The sequence below is a fragment of the Ochotona curzoniae genome, unplaced genomic scaffold (genome assembly GCF_017591425.1).
Source record: "Ochotona curzoniae isolate NIBS_2020 unplaced genomic scaffold, NIBS_Ocur_1.0 scaffold_4506, whole genome shotgun sequence".
Classification (NCBI taxonomy): domain Eukaryota; kingdom Metazoa; phylum Chordata; class Mammalia; order Lagomorpha; family Ochotonidae; genus Ochotona; species Ochotona curzoniae.
This window is the reverse complement of record NW_024467119.1, coordinates 76,074,573-76,096,688: the sequence shown is the minus strand read 5'-3', so window position 1 is coordinate 76,096,688 and position 22,116 is coordinate 76,074,573. Positions and strand designations below refer to the sequence as shown.

At 35.7% G+C, this 22,116-nt stretch overlaps 1 protein-coding gene across 1 annotated transcript in view; it reads left to right on the top strand.

Moving 5' to 3' along the window:
* Positions 1 to 22,116, top strand: part of IQCM (IQ motif containing M) — a 300,465-nt gene that overhangs the window by 223,314 nt on the left and 55,035 nt on the right. Inside the window, exon 10 of the mRNA XM_040967396.1 lies at positions 7,232 to 7,393. Within this exon, the coding sequence (XP_040823330.1) occupies positions 7,232 to 7,393 (162 nt within the window). The remainder of the gene's footprint in view (positions 1 to 7,231; positions 7,394 to 22,116) is intronic.

Sequence of the window (22,116 nt, the reverse complement as noted above, 5' to 3'; positions counted from 1 at the left end):
GGACCTTCTCAACTGCATTGACTAAACTTTGAATTGTTGGTTCCAGTTAATATAATGGATTAAGCTCATGATCAGTGTAACTAATATCGCCTATTAATTTACTACAGAACACGAGAGACCATCTACTTATTATTTCATGAAATTCATTTTATCTTAGTGACCATTAACCAGGTTTTTTTTTGGTTCTCATAAGGTTTGCATAATCATATTTAAACATCCATTAAAAAATAGAGAGCAAGTTTCTAATTATCTTTATCTGTTAAGAACTTAAATAGAGCACAGTGGACTGCACATATACATGTTTATAAATTATGTGATTCTATCTTTATTCTGCTGTTTTGGGCTAAAGCCCAAGGGGAAATAACTAAGTGACCTTATGTTTCACAGAGAAGCATACATAAAGTACTGCAATTCTGCTTAGTATTATTGCATCATATTTATATTGCATTGATTCAAATACAATTATTAATTGAACAGCATTTACATGCATGAAAGAAATTGCTTGCAATTACATATTTATACTTAAAAATATGCTGTGACAAATAACAAAATTTATCTCCATTGTCTTTAATCCATCTGTAGAGTGGGGGAACATCATATACATACCTTTAATCTTTGCTGTTTTATTGACCACCAAACTCCTGAATTGTTGCAGCAGTAATAACTCAAGTTAAAACACTGTTATGAAATGGTAGTATAGCTTCACCAGAGACTACTCTGTTGTTTTCTGTCCTTTGAAAGGAATCTTTTTTTTTTTAATATTTATTTATTTATTGGAAAGTCAGATATACAGAGAGGAGGAGAGACAGAGAGGAAGATCTTCCGTCCGTTGATTCACTCCCTAAGTCAGCGCAAGGGCTGTTGCTATGCCATTCCGAAGCCAAGATCCAGAAACTTCTTCCGGGTCTCCCACACGGGTGCAGGGTCCCAAAGCCTTGGGCTATCCTTGACTGCTCTCCCAGGCCACAAGCAGGGAGCTGGAAGGGAAGTGGAGCTGCCGGGATTAGAACCAGTGCTCATAGATTCCCCGGGCATGTTCAAGGCGAGGACTTTAGCTGCTAGGCCATGCCACAGGGCCCTTGAAAGGAATCTTTTGGTAATTTAACTATTTAATGTGCTTTGCATTGAATCTAAATGTTTTATCAGGGTCAATACTAATAAAAAGAGAAAATTCCTCCCACTTCTTTTGATGGTTATTTCCAAACATCTGTTTATGTTTTAAAAGATGTATTTATTTGTTTGGAAGGCAGAATCAGAGGGAAAGAAAGAGAGAGGGAAAGAGTGAAAGGGGAGTTGCTTCATCTGATGATTCTCTCCCCAGATGGCAGCAGGCAGGAGCTGGGCTTCCATTGAGAAGTTTCACATGAATGGCAGGAGCCCAAGCTCTTGGAGCACTTTCCACTGCTTCTCAGATTTGTTGTCATGGGGCTGGATTGGAAGTGGAGCAACCAGTGCTTGAACCAGTGCTCATATGGGATGTTGGCATCACAGATGGTAGCTTAACTGTTAACCCACAACACCTGCCTCCCATCTCCAAACTAAACATGTCAAATATGTTTTTTAAAGTTTCTAATGTGTGTGCTTTGTCTATAAGTCTTACAATTTTTTTGTTTCATTAGTGTTATATAACCATATTTAAATGTTTTTAACATTTACAAGTTTTCCTCTCTCCCTTTTTTCCCTCCCTCTGTCCTTCCCTGCCTTTTCCCCTCCTTCCTCACTCTTCCTCCTTCTCTCCCTTTCTTTCTTTACATTTTATGTTTGGCTTCTTCCTTCATTAGATTCTTGAATATAACTTTGACTCTTTTAACAAAATAGTTTTTGCTTTGTTTTGTTGTATAGCCAGAAGTTTTATTTTAGTATCTTTTCAGTTTGGCTTCATATAAAACTCTTGGTTCACACAATTCTCTCATAGCTTCTATGGTTAAATATTATTTTGAAAAGTTTGAAGGTGGTTAGCACCAGTTGTTAGGGTGATATGTTTCTCAACAGATTCTTTCTATATCTTAAGTTTATTAAGCTTTATCCTGAAGATCATGATTGTTTTGATGTGTAAATTTGACTACACTGATTTTTCAGTTATTCAACCAAACACTAGCATAGATGTCAGTGCAAAGCCATTTTGTAGCTGTGATTGAAATCCAGATCAATTGACTTTAAGTAGGAAAGATTATCACTGATAATCTGGGCAACCTTGCATAATCCATTGGAATGTCTTTTAAAACGGAGCCGAGGCTTCCACAAAGAAGAAATTTTGCAGTGTATTAACTTCAGTCTGTATTAAAGAGTTCTAGACTCTCCTACCCTATAGATTTAGAACTTGCCTTGGCAACCCTTACAATTGAGGAAGCCAGATATTTACCAGAAATCTCTCAATGTATATCTCTTACCTGTTGTGTCTACATACTAGATTATCTCATACTAGATGATCTCATGCAGATTATCTAGAAATGTATGGTTGGGCAATGGGTGCAAATGAGAAAGATGATGAGAGGCTCATTCCAAAGCAAATAGGTTTGCATTGAGTAGATGATTAATACAAGTAGGGATGTTAATGACTGCTAATTCGGAACCAGAAGTAAGGAGCATAGTAGAAAAAAATTAACTCATTTTAGAGAAGATCTGCATCATAGACCATTAGAGGGACTATGAAACTTAAAGAGACTGCCATTGAGCGCTTAGAAGGAGTTTAAAGAATATACTATTGGGAACTAAAGTGAAGATCCTCTGTTACACCATCCATGGCAGGAGGCTTAGATAGTGGAATTTTGTCCTGTCATTAGATGGGAAATAAAATTTCTAACTTCAAACACATAACTGGGGATAATTATAAGTAAGCAGGTGAAAATCCTGCCTCATTCCTTTTTGATGCTAATGATAAAATGCAGGGGAACGATCATTGTGTGGGAAGAAAAGTTAAACAAGGAGCCAGAATCAGATGATTTGGGAAATATTCAATCCATCCAGATTGTGAAACATGCCAAAGTATTCACTATCGCAGTAGCCCACAAAATAGCCATCACAGAAGCAGTGGAAGGAAAGCTTCAAGTATGACTGGGCAGAAGCTAACTGATTCATTAGAAAGATGAAAGTTAAGTCAGAAAATTTAGCTGAAATGGATTATTAAAGAAAAATGAATGCATCACTTATAGGCTCCCTTAGTCAGCTAAGCAGAAGCAAGAAATAGGGGTGGGATTAGCCAGGAGAGATTTGTAGAAGTGTCTTATTTACTAAAGTGAATCCACATGACATATGTTGGGAAGCCTCAAGATTTTTATTCCTATAGAGTATTGCTAGTTTGTACTGAAAGGGATAGAAATAGTATGAAATGAGAGAGGATTAGTGGACATCCAAATGAACACAGGCAAGAAACTGCTGATTGAAATTACTCAGTGCCAGTTCATGCTATTTTTCACAAAGAATGATGTAGAAGGCAACCTGAAGCTGCAGAGGATTATTCTCAAGAACTGAAAATTAAGGCAGTTTGCCTGGATGGGTTATGAATTTGCTTGGGATCAGTAATTTGCTGCTTCATTCTGTTTTTCTACTTTCGGAGAGAAGTGTCCATAGCTCTTGTGTCTGTGCCATCATCGTTTTTGGGGGCAGATGGGCTATTCCTGAGCTTGCTGGGTTTCACAGGCCCATGGATGGAGGAGGACAATGGTTGAAGAAGGAATTACGCTCAGAACTTTACCATCACAAGATGTAGATGGGTTGACTCCTGTCATTCTCTCTTATTTAGGTCTTTACTTCATTTCTATAATATGTCCTGCAAAGTTGTAGGAATTTTCATGTTTCCTTAAAGATGCAATTATGTTTTTATAATAGATCAAAATGGGTTTTACATGGGAGAGAGAAAGAAAAATGCTTTCATTGTCACTTCCAAAAAAATTCCTATATATTGATTATCTCTAAATAAATCATTGTTAGGTAATTAAACGTTTGCTAAGTGAATTATGTCATGTATTAATTTTCTTTTATTGAATCTTACTTAAGAAATAGTTTGGGCTTATCATAAATTTCCTAATCAATAGACTTCACATTACAGACCTTCTACAAATATTCAGAAATTTATGTGTGATAAGTGTTATCTAAAAATGAATAAATGGTTCAATGCTGAAAGGCAGCATTCAATTTTTTTAAAAAAAAACTTATTTGAGCAAAAGGGAGGTAATCAGGGAGGAAGAGAGAAAGAGAGACAGAGAAAGAGAAAGAGAGGAGAGAGAGATATTCAGATAGTAGCTCTGGCTATGCAAGTAGGCAAGGAGCCGAGAAAGGATCCTGGAACCAGTCCATGTATCCTACATGGTGGCAGGGGAACTCTGTTATCTTAGCCGTGATAGCTGCCTTGTATTTGCTACTCTAATATTTTTACTAACTCATGTCCTTAATATGTTACTCTTATTCAAGTCTTAACAATTTTTTCTTCTTTAAGCTGTATCAGCATTCTATTGTTTCATGAAACAAATCCTTTAATTAATTATTATATAAAATTATTGATCCTTGATTTTATTTTGTTTCATTGAGTAACATATTCTTTAATTGTCTTCTTAAATATTTCTACCTGTTGGTTTGGAATCTTACTGTATCCCCCCATTAATAATCTTTACAACCTTTTATTTCTGCTTAAAAGAAGTTATATGTAAGAAAGTTTCATTAATCTAAAAATGGAGCTGCTTTGGCTTCTTCTTCCTTGCTCAAGACATGCATAATTTTTTTCGTATTGATTAATTGGTATCATCCTTTTTAAATTTACTAATGAACAGAAAAAGCTTCAATAAAAATGGCATGACAAAAAGTGTATGACATTCACTTATTTCAAATCAAAGGAAATAAATGCAACATGAAGTGCTTTAACTGCACAGTAACAAGATATTAAATGTATAGCCTTTAAGAATTGATCACTTACAGTAGGTTATATATTACTTGTCCAGCAGTTCAAATACCAGTATGATACCCCATACTGAAAACCTTGAAACTGGCAATGGCCCAGGAGAGGAAAGTTTACTTACTACAGCGTACTATGCAGAAAGTCTCTGTTACTTGTGACTGTTCATTTTACATTTTGGTCTTTATGTTAAGTATGAAGGCTGTCAAGGATGCTTTTTTTCACCTTGGGGATAAATATAGTTATCTAATATTTTTAACTGGAAATGCAAGCTGTTGTTCATTATTGATTTTGATAACTTAGTCCACCATGCTGACTTAATAACCAACAGTAGCAACTACTAGTGCAACCTTGTTAGCCACATGGCTCATTCTTGTAAGTTTAGGACTAGCCCTGATCTTAATAATTAAGCACATCTTCTTTTTAATATGTTTTATCTATCCTGGCATTTGCATTAAGCGCAGAGTGTTACAATTGAAAAAAAAATCCTGAATAATTAAGATTCTCATCATTCTTTGATTTCTTTTATTGCTTATGCATTTTTAGTTAAATTCCTTTCCCTCCCTCTCTTTCCTTTCCTCTCCCTGCCCCTCCCTTTCTTTTTTGTTAATCATCACAGAGGCATACTTTGAATGTGCTCTATTGTCCCAGGCCAAATTCACTACCAGTCATTGCATTCAATAAGTAAAACGTAGGACAACCGCAGTTCCATAGGAGTATAAAAGCAAAAGTCATATAACAAGATCTCTATAGCATTCCTATGCATTGTTTATATTCTATGCTGAATACCGTAATCCACAGAAAACATGATACTTGTGGGCTTGCTCTTTTTATTTTTTTGGACTGGCTTATTTTACTGTCTGTGATGATTTCCAGTTGCATCCATTTTTGTAGCCAATGTTTTACTCTAATAATTCCATGGTATCATCACTTAAATTTAAATCCATGATCCATTTAAATTTTTGTGTAAGGTGTAAAGTGAGGGTCTTTTTTCATACGTCTACACATGTAGACCAAACTCTTTTATGAAATCTTCTTTCTGTGTATATGGGATTATATTCTCTACAAACAAGGGACAACTTGACTTTTTTTTCCAATTTGTAATCCTTTGGTTTTGTTTTCTTGCCTGATGTCTCTGGCTGAAATTTCCAGAGTCATATTGAACAGCAGTAGTGAGTATGGGCATTCTCACCTGGTTCCCAATGTTGGTGGAAATGCCTCCAACTTTTCCCATGCTCACTCAGTCAGTATGATGCTGGCTGTGGGTATTTCATACATTGCCTTGATTATACTGAAAAATTATCCTTCTATACACAATTTCCTCTTTTTTTTATCATGAAAGGATGCTATATTTTATCAAATGCATTCGGTGTATCTGATGAATACAAAAAATAGTTGCTGTTCTTCAGTTTGTTAATGTGATGTATCATAATTATTGCTTTGGGTATGTTGAACCATCTGGGTGAATGGCTTGGAATCCATTGGTTTGTATTTGGCGAGAATATATGCATGTTTTATGTTCATCAGAAAATGCAGGGCATGGTCAGTTGACAAAAATGTGTGCGTGTAAGAGCTTCCTTAGGTGTCTGGGTCCTAAGTACATCATTTACATTGTCAGGTCTCGGTGGGGTATTCAGCTTTTCTGGGTCTTAGTTTGCTAACACAACTAAAAGCATAGGTATAGTGTGAACACTGTGCATTAACTTTTGCTAGCAATTATCTAAGTGGTCAGATTTTTAGGGAGGTAAATTTGGTTAATGAAAACACATGAAGTACTCACATATATGCATTTATATGCAAACTGTGATTGTATTTTGTATGTTGTTAAAACCTTACAGAAATTGCACCTATGATATATGTCATGTAATACATTTCCAAGCACAACAATGTTGATAAGGTACAGATGTTTTGGTATATTTTTTCCTGTTTCATTCATATTCAAATCTGCTATGCAGGTTTTCATTGTTTAAATGTGAATAAATATGTGAATATTATTCATTTCACTTTTTCAGTTATGGTTATATATGAATGTTCTCCCTTTTATTTATTCATTTTTACTGAAAATGACGCTGCGAACGTTCATGAATATGTAAACTATGCATATTTGTGTTCCCTTGAGAAATACATTATATGTGTGCCGCATTTGGCCATTCATCTCCAAATATATATTTACACTGGTATCCCAAACACCACCCACAAAGAAAGAAAACCCAGTTTTTTAACTTTGTAGATTGGTAGCTTTTAATTTACATCTCTTAAATGAAGCACATGAAAGAATATATAATATGTCTTAAGCTTTAAAATTTCAAAATGTTCTTTCTCTTTTTTTTTTTTTTAAATCAGGTCGCCAAGAAAAGTATTCTAGAATGATCAAAAAGTCCAATGCAGTGGAAATGTTGTTTACACTCTATCCCCCTAAAGGTGCCCAAGTGCTTACCAACACCAGACTGAGGTCAACCTGGCTGAGACCCATAGTAAACGGGGAAGAGGGGTATAAATACATAGGTAAGATGGTGAATCTTATTTTTTATTATAAAGGAAAATTGATGCTTGATGCTATTTAATTCTTACTCATAAATTAGGTTATACATATTTCTAAGTGTTTTTCCTGCCATTTGAAAAGTGACTATTTTATGCTTCAATACTTTCTCTGGAATAATACTGGGTTTATCCATCCACCTATAGACGGACTTTGGGGTGTTTTCATTTTTGTATTACGAACAGCGACACCAGCATTCAAGGACTGAAGTATAGCATGCTTGCATTGCATTTGGTCAACAGTTTTCAAAATTGATCATGTCATTTCATGTGCTCCATGGAAAGAAGTGTGAAAGTTACATTTGTTCCACAGTTGTATCAACACTAGATATGTACTTATTATGGTTCCCACCCATATTAATTCTTTAAAAAATATTTTTCATATTTTTACACAGTATGCTATATATATCTTCTTCACTGAAGCATTCAAATATGTTTTAGAAATTTTTGTATTATTAAAATTTTAGAGTTCATGAAATACGTTGTACACAAATTGTTTAATATACAGATGCTTTGCAAATATTTATTTTCTGTATTTGATTTGTCCTCTGTCCCTCTAACATCTTTGGGAGGCAGAAATTTTGAATTTTTATGAAGCATAGTTCATCACTGTATTCATTTCTGATTTGCATTTATATCTAAGAAATAGTGACTAAGCTTGTGGACACAAATAGTTTAAAATAGGAATTTTGCAGCTGGAGATTTTTGTATTTTAATATATAATTGATTTTGATTTAACTTTAAGAATAGATGGAATTTCAGGTTTGACATACATACTCAACTTTTTAGTAATCTTTAGAAAAAGACTAACCTTTCAGTTAACCTTATCCTTTTGTCTACATCAGATACATATAAGATTTAAATGTGGCAAATAAGCACAGGGAAATAGTTACTTTATTAGTTAATATGGAAATGCAAGTTGAAGCTACTATTAGCCTGTTAAATAAATCTACAACTCCAGCTTTGGCAAGCATGTGGGGCATCTGGGCTTGCAGCAGCTTCTCTCTTCTGAAATATTTTGGCATTTTCTTATAAAATTAAATACATCATAAGCATGAAACCTAACCATCTTACTCCTCAATGATTACTCAAGATAAATGGAAACATTTTGTTTTATACAAACCTATACAGGACTTTGTGTAGCAGCATTATGAATAATTGAAAAAAGCTGGAAAGGAAACAAATATTCTTCTAATAGTTATTATAGAAACAAAATCTGGCATAACCATAGGATGGAATATTATTTAGTAAATAAGAAGAAGGAATGGGACCTGGCACGATGGCGCAGTGGTTAAGGTCCTCGCCTTGCACGCCCAGGATCCCATATGGGTGCCAGTTCTAGTCCCGGCAGCTCCACTTACCATCCAGCTCCCTGCCTGTGGCCTGGGAAAGCAGTCGGGGACGGCACAAGGCTTTGGGACCCTGCACCCATGTGGGATACCCAGAAGAGGCTCCTGGCTTCGGATCGGCATAGCTCTGGCCATTGTGCTCACTTGGGGAGTGAATCATTGGACGGAAGATCTTCCTCTCTGTCTCTCCTCTCTGTATATCTGCCTTTCCAGTAAAAAAAAAAAAATCTTTAAAAAGGAATGGAAACTTCATACATACAACACTATGGGCAACTCCCAAATGCATCATGGGAAGTAAAAGATGCCATTCTGAAAGGTTATCTATTATGATTCCATGTAAATGACACTTATTATAAAACAAACAACAAAAAGTGAAACTGTGAGAACAAATTCCAGGCCTGTGACTGGCACGCTACAGCTTAATGAGAAGCTTTTTCTACAGAGACAGTGCGAAGGAGTTGCTGGGGGGGAAGGATGAGGGCCATTCCTTGCTTTGATCATGGTTGTGGTTACATAACTGTAAATTAGACAAAACTCATAAAACAGTGTACCAAATGGATTGTTTTTGTCATCTGAAACACTGCCAGTAATAAACAAAAAAGTTTGAAGACAAGAGTTTATGTAGTTTATAGAGCCATTGAAACACTGGTGCCATCATTAGTCATTTGGAATGAAAACTAAACCACTGAAATATGACACACAAGCTAAAATTGTCAAAATTGAAAAGACTGGCCCATACGTTCAGGTTACCAGTACTGGTAGATATGCATATCAGCTAGAACGCTAATACTCTGATAGTGCAAGCATAACATTGTCAAAGCAGTTTCTAAAATAACTTGGCAGTTTCTTAAAAAGCTAAATATACATCTCACTTACAACCCAGTCCCGACCTGCAGGACAGGACGCTCATACCCTGAAGGTGGCCTGGGAATGCTGGGCTGCTAGCCCAAGAAACACACAGACACACATACTTGGTGGAAAAGAGTGCCTCTATACCTTCTTCTCTAGGGAGGAGGGGAAGGGGAGGGGTTTCCTGAAAGTAATTATCTTCATTGAAACAGGGAGGGAACTAATCATCTATATTGAAACAAGGGAGGAACTAATCACAGGATGTTCTAGCCTAGTATCCTGCTTGCTGTGGCCCTGCTTGCCCAAGGCAGGCTTTACAATGCAACAGGCTGTCAGGTAGGCCAAGTCTAAGGTCCATATGTCTATGGCTCCTTACACAACCCAACGATGAACCCTTGTATAGCTGTCCACGAGAAAGAAAATATAAAAGCTCATATGTGAATATTCCCAGAATGCTTTTTTAGGAAATAACCAAACTAGAAACAGCTCAGATGCCCTTCCAGGGATGAATGGATGAATATATAGTGATATGACCATGTACAGTACTAGACAATGTACGAGTAAATTTCGTGTCCCTGTTGATTTTCATGTTGACATATATGAATCTCACAGTAGCTATGCTGAGTGAAAGAAGCCAGACGAATGAGATTGCATAGAAGTGCTCTGTGCTGGCCCTTACAGCTGGGATTCCAGAGAATGCAGACTAGCCTGTGACAAGCCCTTCTGCAGTGACTTGGAGAGGAGGGTTCTGAGTGCACATGAGACTTGATGAATTCAGAAACCATCAGGTGATGGTGACCTTTGCACCTTCATGGTGGTGATTGTGTCATGGGCACAGAAATGTCAGACTTTATAAAATGTCACACTTTCAATATATACAGTGTATTGTTTGTCGTTTATATCCCAATAAAGTTATAAAAAAGAAGGTTGAAACCAAGATGGTGAAGTTTTTGCATAATAATTTTGAAATTTGTTTTAAGTTATCAATGTGGATTTTTTTTTTAATTAGTTTTTTGAATGACAGAGTGACACACATACACGCAAAGAGAGAGGAAAAGACGGACAGATATGGAGAGAGAGAGATGCGGTTTATTGATTTGCTTCTGCACTGTTGGGCCTGGGTCAGGCCAAAGCCAGGGACCCACCAAGCCACCTGATTTTCCCAGGGCAGTTATCAGGACTCAAGCACTGTAATCTTCTTCCTCCCACGTGCAGAGGAATGGGGAATTGAAGCAAGCCCTGCAGCATGGAATGCAAGCATCTCACTGCGTGGTTTGACCCACCGTGCCTCACCATCTGCCCATAGCCTTGCCATTTTGAACTTCAGGGCAGTCATAGATTCATTAGCCAGGTACATACAAAAGTTTGTTTAAGTGCTGTGTTTTGAGATAGATTACCTAGAGGAAGAGGAAAAAAAAATGTGAAAAAAAAAATCTTAAAGGCTTTGGTTCCAGTAAAATGAATTGAAACCCTGGTTATTCTTTTCTCTTTATAATTTTCCACCTAAAATTACTAGAACATCATTTGTATGATTCTAAAGATTCATTTTCTTGCTCAGAGCCCACTTGTGAATATTTTGTTAAAATAAAACCAGCAAAATAAAATATGTAAGTAGCATTATGTTGTAAGCTGACGTTCTATCTGCCAAGCTTTTATGCTGATTTTTCCCCTTTTTACTTTAGGTGAGTGACCACAGCTTTGCATCTTTTTGAATTACGGTTGTTATTAAATTGACTGACAAGAGTTACAGCCTTTGCCTTGTAAAGATTAGTCTATGACAGGGGTGCTTTCTGAGTATCTCCTTAACTGTAGATCTTCTTAGGGATGATAGCTCTGGGACTTTATCCTCTGTTCCAATGTTAATAATTCACAATGCAAGCACTCATGCATACCTGTTTTACTGTATGGAGTCAGAGATGTATCACCATCAAGTAATAGTAGAGTTAAAAATTCTTCAAATTCTTCATAAACAGCATTGTTTGCTAACACATCATTGAGTGTTCGGATCTTACACTCTAAAAATTTCCCTTTTAAAGACATGGTTTTACATTTTATAATTCCTAGAGCAGCAACTATAATGAACTGGAATTTTGTGCAAGTTATAATCTCAATTTGCTCAATACAGATAATGAATTTCTTCTAAATCGTAATTTTATGATCAGGCCCAAGGTAAAAACAAGTCTTTGACCTGTCTCTGAGGATATAGTAATATATCTTGTCAAACTCATTTCTGGAAAGGCAGTTTTGAAAAGTTAGACTTTTAGCACGCCTCCTGTTCTCTGTCCTCCAGTTCCTCTGATCCTCTGGCCCGGAACAAATGTGCTGACCTTGTTCCTCCTTATGAGTCTTCTTGTGACCTTGGTTAATTTTCAACCTGGAAGCTGTTGATTATATTAAGAAACTGCTTAGCCTTGTAGCTCTTGGAATTTTAAAGGAGGTAACTCACAGGGGTAGGTTAGCCATTATCTGTCAAGGAAATCAGTCAGGGCATACAAATGAGTGATTCAATTACTTTCTCAAACCAATGGTTCACATTTACTGAAATCATATTATTGTATTACTGTAAGGTTTCTAATTAGTTCAGATCCCAAGGAATGAGCAAAGACCTGTAGTTCTACTACTTCTTTTGCATATATCATTTCCATCACTCACTCAATAAATTTTACTTACCCTTATAACATATGGTTATTTAAATTGCGTAATTAATTCTGAAACCTGATTTCCTAGACTAATCACTGTTTTGTTACCCATTAAAGAAGTCCAAGGCTTCTCTTCTCACCACTCACTTGTTCCATTGCCACTAGGCAAAATTTTATGCACATTAACCAAATGAGAATCTATTCCCTCTGTAAAGATCCCAGCATTTGGACTATCATCCTTGATGGTAAAGTTTGATTATTTCTGTCATCTTCTATACTCTCTCGTGCAGTTCTGACTTCTAGAGTATTCACAAAGCAAAAGCTGTGTATTGGTTAAGGCTCTTTTGATTGTTTTAAAAGATTTATTTATTGGTTTGGCAGACAGCGTGCCTGGGAGGAGACATCTGCCATCCAGTGGTTCACTCCCTGGTTGACCCTCCAGTCATGTTGCATCAGTTTCCAGCAGGGTCTGCCCCCATACTGTTGATCATTCCTTCATAGGAGCATAAAGAATGGCCAAAGAATTGGCAACCCTCAAATCAATGACTGCTGTGAAGAGCTCCATACCAGGCTTCCTGTGGAAACTTGGGTTCTGTTTGCTTTGGGTGAAACTAGTTTCTGGCTGCCTAGTTACTGCTGGCATCTATAGGTAATTAGGAATTGATAATCAAGAGTTAGAAGATCAAATCGGACATGTTTTCTTTGGCCATTGCAGGGAAGCCAAGACTACCAGTGAAATGATTAGAGAGATACTCAAATAGTGGCTCATGCACTGGAGCCTGGTCCTTCTAATTCTTTAAATCTCAGTGGCTCACCCTATGGCTGATAACTGTTCTGTAGCCAGAAATGAAATATGTTGTGTGTTAATTTTTCTTTTTACTGTGTAATATCAGAAGCCTCCTTTTTCTTGCTATTGGCATCCCTTTGATTGTATTTGCTAATGGCAAATGATGTTAATAGGTGTAACTGATGATGGAAAAAACGTTTTAGTTTTACATGGTTTAGTTGGTTAAAACTTTTAGCCTCCTTTATACACAAGACATTTGCATGGAAGTGTTTCTTTTTGGTTAAAATTGGCATTAAAAAGGAATGAGAAGAGTTTTACTTAATAATAAAAACTCACTTCCATTTACTATTTAAGTAGTAGGGATAGCACATTCTTTTTCAAGAGAGATTTTTCTCACAATGATGATTCTCAATTTTGTTAGATTCAAAGATATTCAAAGATACATGTTATGACTATATTTCCCTTTGGCTTTCCTGATGTGATAATACAATAAGTTTCTACACATAGAACTTTTTATATGTTAAGATACATGTATCACACATTTATGAAATTTCATAGATTTCTATAGAAACTCACTTATGATTTTTTTATATATTGTATAATTTAGTTAAGTATAATTTATGTGTTATTTATAAATTCGTGTCTTGTATGTGAAATAACATGTATAGGAAGTAACATATTATGAGTGATACAGATAAAATGAAAGGTAGCATATGAAAATATGTACATCAATATATGAATGCTTAGGCATGAATATTCTAAAGGGCCTACTGAATAGTCATATGCTTGTAGGAATACACAGACACACCACAAAGTATAAACTGATGAAAGTATTCTCTATCATTAGCCCAAATATTTTGAAAGGTATTGTAGCTTTGAAAGTTCTGAATAATTCTTGGCAAAATAATGAATAAGACAGAGTCTTGGGTTTTACATTGTGCATGTATTCCTGGAAAATTGGCATATATTAAAATAGAGCTAAAAAGCTTTATATATATATAAATACATATATGTATACATACATATATAATGATGCTGCATTTTATGCTCTGATAAGTAAAATTAGTGGTTTTTTTCCCACATCATTCCACACTAGAAGAAATGTGTGCTTTCCTTTAAGACGTTCTGAGGACATGTAGCCAGTCCCTAGCCAATATGCATTGTTAAAAATAACACACTTTTTCCTGAGGAATAAACATTGCTTCATTATGCGGTGATCAATGGTAGTGTCATATACCTTGACATTTGATGTATAAATTTAAAATAAAGACGTATTATAGAAAATCCATAAAATTGCGAAATGGAAAATAAAACCTACATGTTGCTATTTGGAATAGCATTTCTTTTTATTATCTTGGCAGGGTTTCTTCCAGCCTATTATAAAACTATAAATATCTATGTGATATTTGAGCCTTGGAAGGGATATTACACGCCAATTTGCCCAACTTTTTTGTTGAAATTAATTCATGAGAGAGAGGTAGTTAAAGAGTGAAAGTGCTGATTCACTTTCCAAAGAGCTACCTGGGCTGGGCCTGGATGACAGCCAGATGCTGCAATGCAATCCACGTTTCTTCAAAGGGAAAGTGATGTAAATACTTAAAACACCGTGACTGCCTCTTGTGGTGCATCTTACCTGGAAGCTGAATCAGAAACAGAGTCAGCTCCTCTGGCTTAGTCAGCATGACATCTTAACTGCTAGGCCAAATGTCCATCCTGAAAAGAGGATCCCACAAGTTGAAGAGATGGAGACATAGAAGTTCAGTGGCTTGGTCAAGAGTTGTGTTGTATAAGCTACAACTGTGGCTACCATTCAAGTTCAGAATCTCTTATTAGACGCAAGCCCACCTTAACTCCCATCCTCCTACTTGAATCATGCTTCTCCAATTACTGGCATTTTTCATGGAAAGAATGTTTCTAGACAAAGAGATTACATTTGCTCATGTGCTAGTCTTTACTTTTCTCTTTTTTTTTCTGAAGCTGAAAATTATAATGACTGCTGATATGCTTTAAATATTTTCTGAAGTAAAAACTAGAAGAATGAGCTGGTGTGGTGGCATAGGTAAGCCTTTGGCACCGAAATTTCATATGAGTGTGAGTTTGTGTCCTGGTTACTCCAGCTCTCTGCTGACAGCCTGGCAAAGCTGTAGAAGGCTAGCACAGTTCCTTGGCCTATACACCCATGTGGGAGAATCTAATGAAACTCCCACCTCCTGGCTCTGCATTGGCCTAATTCCAGCCGTTGAGGTCATTGGGGAGTGAACCAGCTGATGGAAGATCTTTCTTTTTTGTCTCTCTTCTCTGTAAATTCTGGACTTCCAATAAAAATAGATTTAAAAACAAGACTAAAAGAAAAAATAAAAGTTCCTGCTCCCGCTATTTCACTCTTGAGAGTGGAGGGTGAGGTCATGAATTGGGGCCAGAGCATTCCAGCCTTTGAAATGCTCTTACTGTCTGTTGGAGAGGTTTAGCTCCAGCATCTCTGGAAAACTGTGAACATACTTTTTTTTTTTTTGTCTCCTCCACCTTGCTTTGCATGTCTATTTTAAACTCAATTCCTTTAATTTTTCAGCTACACATATTATGTAGTAAGAAATAGCACTTCACTTTGAAATCTCATATAACACAAGAATTGATCCTTATTAGATATAAAACATTGTTTAAGCTGGAAGTCATTTAATATTCCTAGGGGTGAATGATGACTCCCCCCACTCCCCAATACTGCAGCATAATGAAGTAAAACTGTTTTCCCAATACTTAAGAATTTTTATAATTGTCCTCTGTATTGTTTGACTGTCAGCTAAATTAGAGCATTTGATAATTGTAGGGAGCTGATAAGACTTTCTATTAAAGGTATGTCATTATGTTAATCTCAGTTCAAATATAGTTTGCCTAAATCTTGTTTTGATTATATAATATTAGAATAAATTAACCTGTTAAATAAGCTTACCTAGAGGGCATAGAACATTATAAATATCTTTAAAATTAACATTACTTCAAAAAAGTATGTGAATTTTGTACTAAAACAGTTGGGTTTCCTTCATAAAGCCATTAAAATTTGAAGCATAGATTTTACTGTATGAAAAATAGGCGTTTTAGATTTAGAACAACTGATCAATATGACTTATGTGGCTTTTATGACATGATATTATGGGGAAATGGTGGGTGATTTCTTTTTTAATATAGAGTCTTCTGGATTTAATATGGCATGCGAACACATGAGAACTAGTGTTATTTACAACAGATGTTTGCACAATACACTTATTTTTTTTTCTAAAAATTGTGTCATATAAATGTTGCAAATCACAGCAATCCTCCAACAATTTTAAACACTTTTGTTTATGGTTGGGAATGGCTCAGTGATATTGACCACAGCTTAACTCTCTTGGTACAGTCATATTTTGATAGCTTGACTAGCTTTCATTTTAGGAGTTTAACAGATGCCTGTACAAAACAAAACAAAGCAAAACAAAAAAACACTGTTTCAGCATATTTGAAGAAGAGATTTCAAATTTCATTAATTTACATATTTATTCAACCAGTGAATATGCTGAGGTGCACACTGGTGCAATGGAGTGCAATGTTTCAGGAACCTGTAGGAACATAGAGAAATGAAAGAATCTTAGAGCAATAGGACATTGAGTAGATTTCTTTCTAGACAGTATACTGCTGGGCTCCCCGGGCACCTAAACTAGAAATATGCTGAACATATAACATTTTGGCAATATAAAACACTTTTGCTGTTCATAATTATGAATACTAACCTCCATTTGACAATCTATCTAATGGAATTTTTTTATAGATTTTAAAATTTAAATTTTGAGACAAAAATAAAAGTACAGAAGAGATGAGTGCAAGAACCTTTTTTGTAGATGTTGATGTCCCACTAAACTCTGTCACAGGTATATGTAACTGTCTTCTAGAAATGATTGCTGTGCCATGCACTACCTATAGTTCAGTTCTTTCACACTGTGGGAGACATACACCTGTGTGGTTAGCACTCATTATGTAAGAACAGCCTGATTCTTTTAGTTTTAGTTTCCAGTTTGAAGTTAACTTTCATTCTTTAATTCCAAAGCTAGTCAACATTTGCTTCATGATAATAGAACTGAACTCCAGACACAGTATTATGGGGAAACCAAAAAGACAATAATATCAAGTTCCAACACTCATGTGTCAAGTGTTCCTTATGAAAAGAGTCATGATAAATGATTCACTTGAATTTATTTAGACTATTAAATGCATTGCTGGAGTTACGACATGGAAGGCTGTGACATGAAACTAGAGTAGCCTAAGTTCTCATTCCATTGTTTCAAAATCTTTAAAATAATCTAGAATATCAAGCATATGATATAAAAAGTACACTAGAATAAAACATTCAAACAGTATTACAAAAAGAAAACTAATATTTATATTACACATTTAATTGGAGAGCAGTCCTTATGTATAATAAAGAAATGTATTTTTAATTGGTGATCCTGGGAAGCAAACAGGAGAGAAATTAATTCTTGTGGGCCTTATCAGTGACTACTACTGCATTTTATCAATTTTATTTTCTTAAGAAAATTGCAACATTTATTCATTACCAAAAGTTATTCCAAACAATAAAGGATAAAGAAGAAAATACATTCATTTACTCAATAAAATTTTTAGTACTGCATATCACATACAAAATATACTCTGAAAGAGAAAACTGCCATTAGCTTTTCCTATTTTCTCATTTTTCTTTAAAAAAAAAAAGTAACTGTAATGGTATGTAACATAAAAATCACATGTATGCATTTTTTCCACTAACCTTCAGATAACAAAAATAATATGCGCTTATTATGGCAGATATAGAAAATGTAAACTGAAGATAAAAAGTAGATTTTCTTTTTCTTAAAAGATTTATTTTTATTATTTTTTTATTGGAAAGGCGGATATACAGAGAGGAGAGACAGAGAGGAAGATGTTATATCCGATGATTCACTCCCCAAGTGAGCGCAATGGTCGATGCTATGTTGATCCGAAGCCAGGAGCCTCTTCCCGGTCTCCCACATGGGTGCAGGGTCCCAAAGCCTTTGGCCGTTCCTGACTGCTTTCCCGGGCCACAGGCAGGGAGCTGGAAGGGAAGCGGGGCTGCTGGGATAGAACCGGCACCCATATGGGATCCTGGGCGTGCAAGGTGAGGACCTTAACCACTGCGCCACCACGCCGGGCCCAAAAGTAGATTTTCTAAAAAAAACCAAGACTATCCATTTCTCAAACTACATTTGTGCATTTTTTGTGCATTTCATTGTGTATATTTTCTAGATATTATTTTGAATGATTAACTGGCATTTCAATAACTGTACACCAATAAAGCTACACATACCTATTTTTAATGATTTTTATCATCATTGACCCAGAGAAATTCAAATGTCTGTAAGGAGATGAAAATTAAAATATTATACAGATACTATTAGCTGTGAGAACATTTCATAGTCTCCCTTGACTGAGTAATTGTCTGATTGGGTCATTCAACAAGAATCTTACAGAGGCAGATCAGCATCACTTATAACTCTCAATAAGAAAAGGGCCAGTCTGTTTCTTTGTGCTCCTCTGCTTTTGTTTAAGGGAAAAAAGAACACTTAGGGGTACTCCAGATTATCCCGCTATATAAATGTTGTTTAAAGTTGTTAAATGTAGTCTAACAAATCATTGTATTTCCAAAGCTTATTGTGTATAGATTTGACCCTTGCTTATCCCATAAATGCAAATTACTTTTTAAAAAAATGTTATTTTATTTTATTCTTCTTCTTATTATTATTATTTTATGGCACAGTTCCATAGGCTCTGGGATTTCCCTTGCCCCCTCCCCTTACTAATTTCCACCATATTATTACAATAGTATAATTGCTCATGAACAGTCATGTATCCATCATTGTGGGAATGGACAATGGGAGAGTCCAGCATCCTATTGTCAATATAAAACTTAACAGCTTCATTGGGAATCCATCTTTCATCTAGAAGTAGAGATGCTTATTGCATTGTCCCCTCACATCTGGATATGATAGTCTCTATTACACAGTTACTATAATCCTCTTAAATGAAAAGCCACAAAACAATCAACAACAGGAAGAAAAAACAGAAATTTACAATGCCGTGAAGTTAAATAATGTGCTACTAAATGACCAATATGTCACTGAAGAAATGTAAAAGAAAATCAAGAAACTTCTCAAAATAAAATAATGCTACAGTATGACCTATGAGTCGGTGAAGAATTTAATACGAGAAAAAAAGTGAAGAAATGAAAATAAAAACAAAAACAACAAAATACTTGACATATAATTTCTGATCATCTTTGTTGGTGAGATGTGTTTCCTGTACAAAAATGATAGATTTTTTTATCCAGTCTACTAATCTATGTTTGGTTGATGAGTTTAAGCCATTTACATACAGGGTTAATATAAATAGGTGGTAAATGGGTCCTGTCATTTTAGCAATGGGTTATTCATTGTTTGACTTAGTCTTCTGTTGTTATTTTACTGGGATGTCCTTCACATTTGCCTTTGTTTTTCGTGAGTGCTACTCTTTTTCTCTGTCAAATGTACATATTTAAGTATCATTTGTTTGGCAGGTTTGGAAGAGTCATATTCTTTTTTTTTTTTTACTGTGGAAGAATTTTATTTAATTTCCAAAAACAAAGGGAAACTTTGCTGGGTACATTATTCTGTGCTGACAAGTTTTTTCCTTTTAGAACCTGGAATATATCACTCCTTTCTCCTCTGGCCTCCAGAGCTTCCTCTGAGAGGTCAGCTGAGTCCAATGGCCATTCTTCCACAGCTTAGAAACCTGTCCTAAAGAGAAGAAAATGCTTACCAGAAATACAATGACCAAGAGCAAAAGAAGAGACAGAGGCACAGTGAATATTCCTGAAGACCCCCCTGTAAAGAGCAAAAACCTTTGCCAACCTCACAGTTAAGTGAAGAATACATCAAGAAAATGGTGGACAATGATTTCAGAAATTTTGTTATAAAGCTTCAAATCAACAATGAAAAGTACATACAGGAGTTCAAAGAATTTAAGGAATATTTCACATAGGAAATAGCAACACTGAAATAAAATCAAGCTGAATTATTCAAAATGAAGGACGCAATTGAGCAAATTAAAAATTTTATACCAAGATTCCATAATAGCATGAATGAGGGAGAAGAAAGAATCTCAGAATTACAAGATATTTCTTGCCACCATGAAGATACAATCAAAAAGCTGAAAGCAGAGCTGGGTCAAGCTAAAAGAAATATCCAAGAATTAAGACACTATTAAAAGGCCATATATAAGAGTTATGGGAATTCCATAAGGCGCAGAAAGAAAAGCTGGGTTCAAAATGTGTTTAATGAAATAATAAAGGAAAACTTCTCTATTCTGGTTGAAAGAATTGGGAAAGAGAATACAAGAGGGGCGCAGAACTCCCAACAGAGTTGACACAAAACGATCTTCACCTCAACACATGATAAACAAGATGTCTTCAATCAAACATAATGAAAAGATCCTAAACGTACATGCAACTTTCTTTTAATGAGCTTCCACAATCTTCAATTTCCTAATTTCTACAAACTTTATTGTACCTTCCATAATAAAGCCATATCAGGATATAGGGAATAATTTTTTAGAATTTGACATCTTCACACATATCCACTGACTTGAAACTTGGCATGAAAGGCAAAACACTAGAAAGCAAGCAATGAAGTGTGTGTTTCTCCCATGTAGCAGAATGATGATGACTAGACTGCAAAGCTTTAAATACAAAATTGTGTACTTTAAGGTTTTACATACCACTCTGTGGCACTTCCATGCAAAGTATGCACTCTAATGTATAATTAATTGCTTCTAGTTTTGTTAAAAGAGAAGGTGGTTGAATTAAATGCAAGTGGGCTTAAACTAACGTTATGGGGTGACACCCAAGAATATCTTAAAATAGTATTCAGTTCCAGGAGATCTAAAGTGGTCCAGAATAACCAGATTACAGAGAACTGAGCCCCACTGTCAATGTCGCTGCAACAGAGTTTTGTTCTAATTTCAAGGACTCAAACCCAAGGCCAAGCAGAGAAGCTTGCAAATAGAAGTATATGTGAGCAACTTCCCCTCTGCGTTTTAGGCAGAGTCCTAAAAGATCTCTGCAGTCATTAACCTGGTAGGAAAAGCCATCAAAATTGTATGTGGTCCAAGAAATATATTTCCTAAGACTAGGAAAAGAGAAAAAACAACAGTGCTGCTAAAAGAAAGAGTGCAGGGCAAGGTCAAATTAAACTGTGTGAATGGATTGTTCTGACAGTGGCATACAGTATGGTCCTTGAGTGTGGGCTCTGAACTGGGTAAAAAAAAAATTGTCTATTATATGCAATCTTTCTCTTCTTGGATTTAGTGTTAATGCTTCCATCTGTGAACATATGTCTAAATGCTGAAACTATTGAGTTTTCACATAATTTTGAAGGTCTTTCGCTTCTGTTTAGTTAGAGAACATGAATTTCTTGGGTCAAGATCTGTATCTCAAAAGCCTATAGCTGTTCCTCAGTTGACCTGTATATTTAGACAATTTTTCAAATTGCAGAAATTTGCACCAAATACAAGCACAGATTAGTTCCATGCATCTCATCACCTGGCTTCAACAGTTACCAGAATTTATCAGTGTCGAAACCTGGCCTTCTTCCGTTCACTTTCATTCTTGTTCAAATGTTATCTGTAGCTTTCACTGCTTATAGTCTCCTAATAATTTTCCTTCTCATTTTGGCCTGTGCACTAATCTCAATGGTTTATAGCAATGCGAGTCAGACGTTTCCACTCTCCACCTAGTAACCACAGTTGGGATTTGCCTAAGAGGCCTTTCTGTTATGCCCCCGGCTTTCCCCTTTCCTTCCTGTCACTGTTTGATTCAGCAAACCGTTTTTTCTCTTCAACTCCATGGTGACAATATCAACTCAGGGCCTTTATGTTCTCTCTTTCCTTCTCCTGTGACACTCAGCCAGATCTTTGCAAGTGTGGCTCATCCTGATATTTGAGTAGGTCTGCATTCACATGTCATCTTTTCTGTAAAGTCTTGCTAACAGC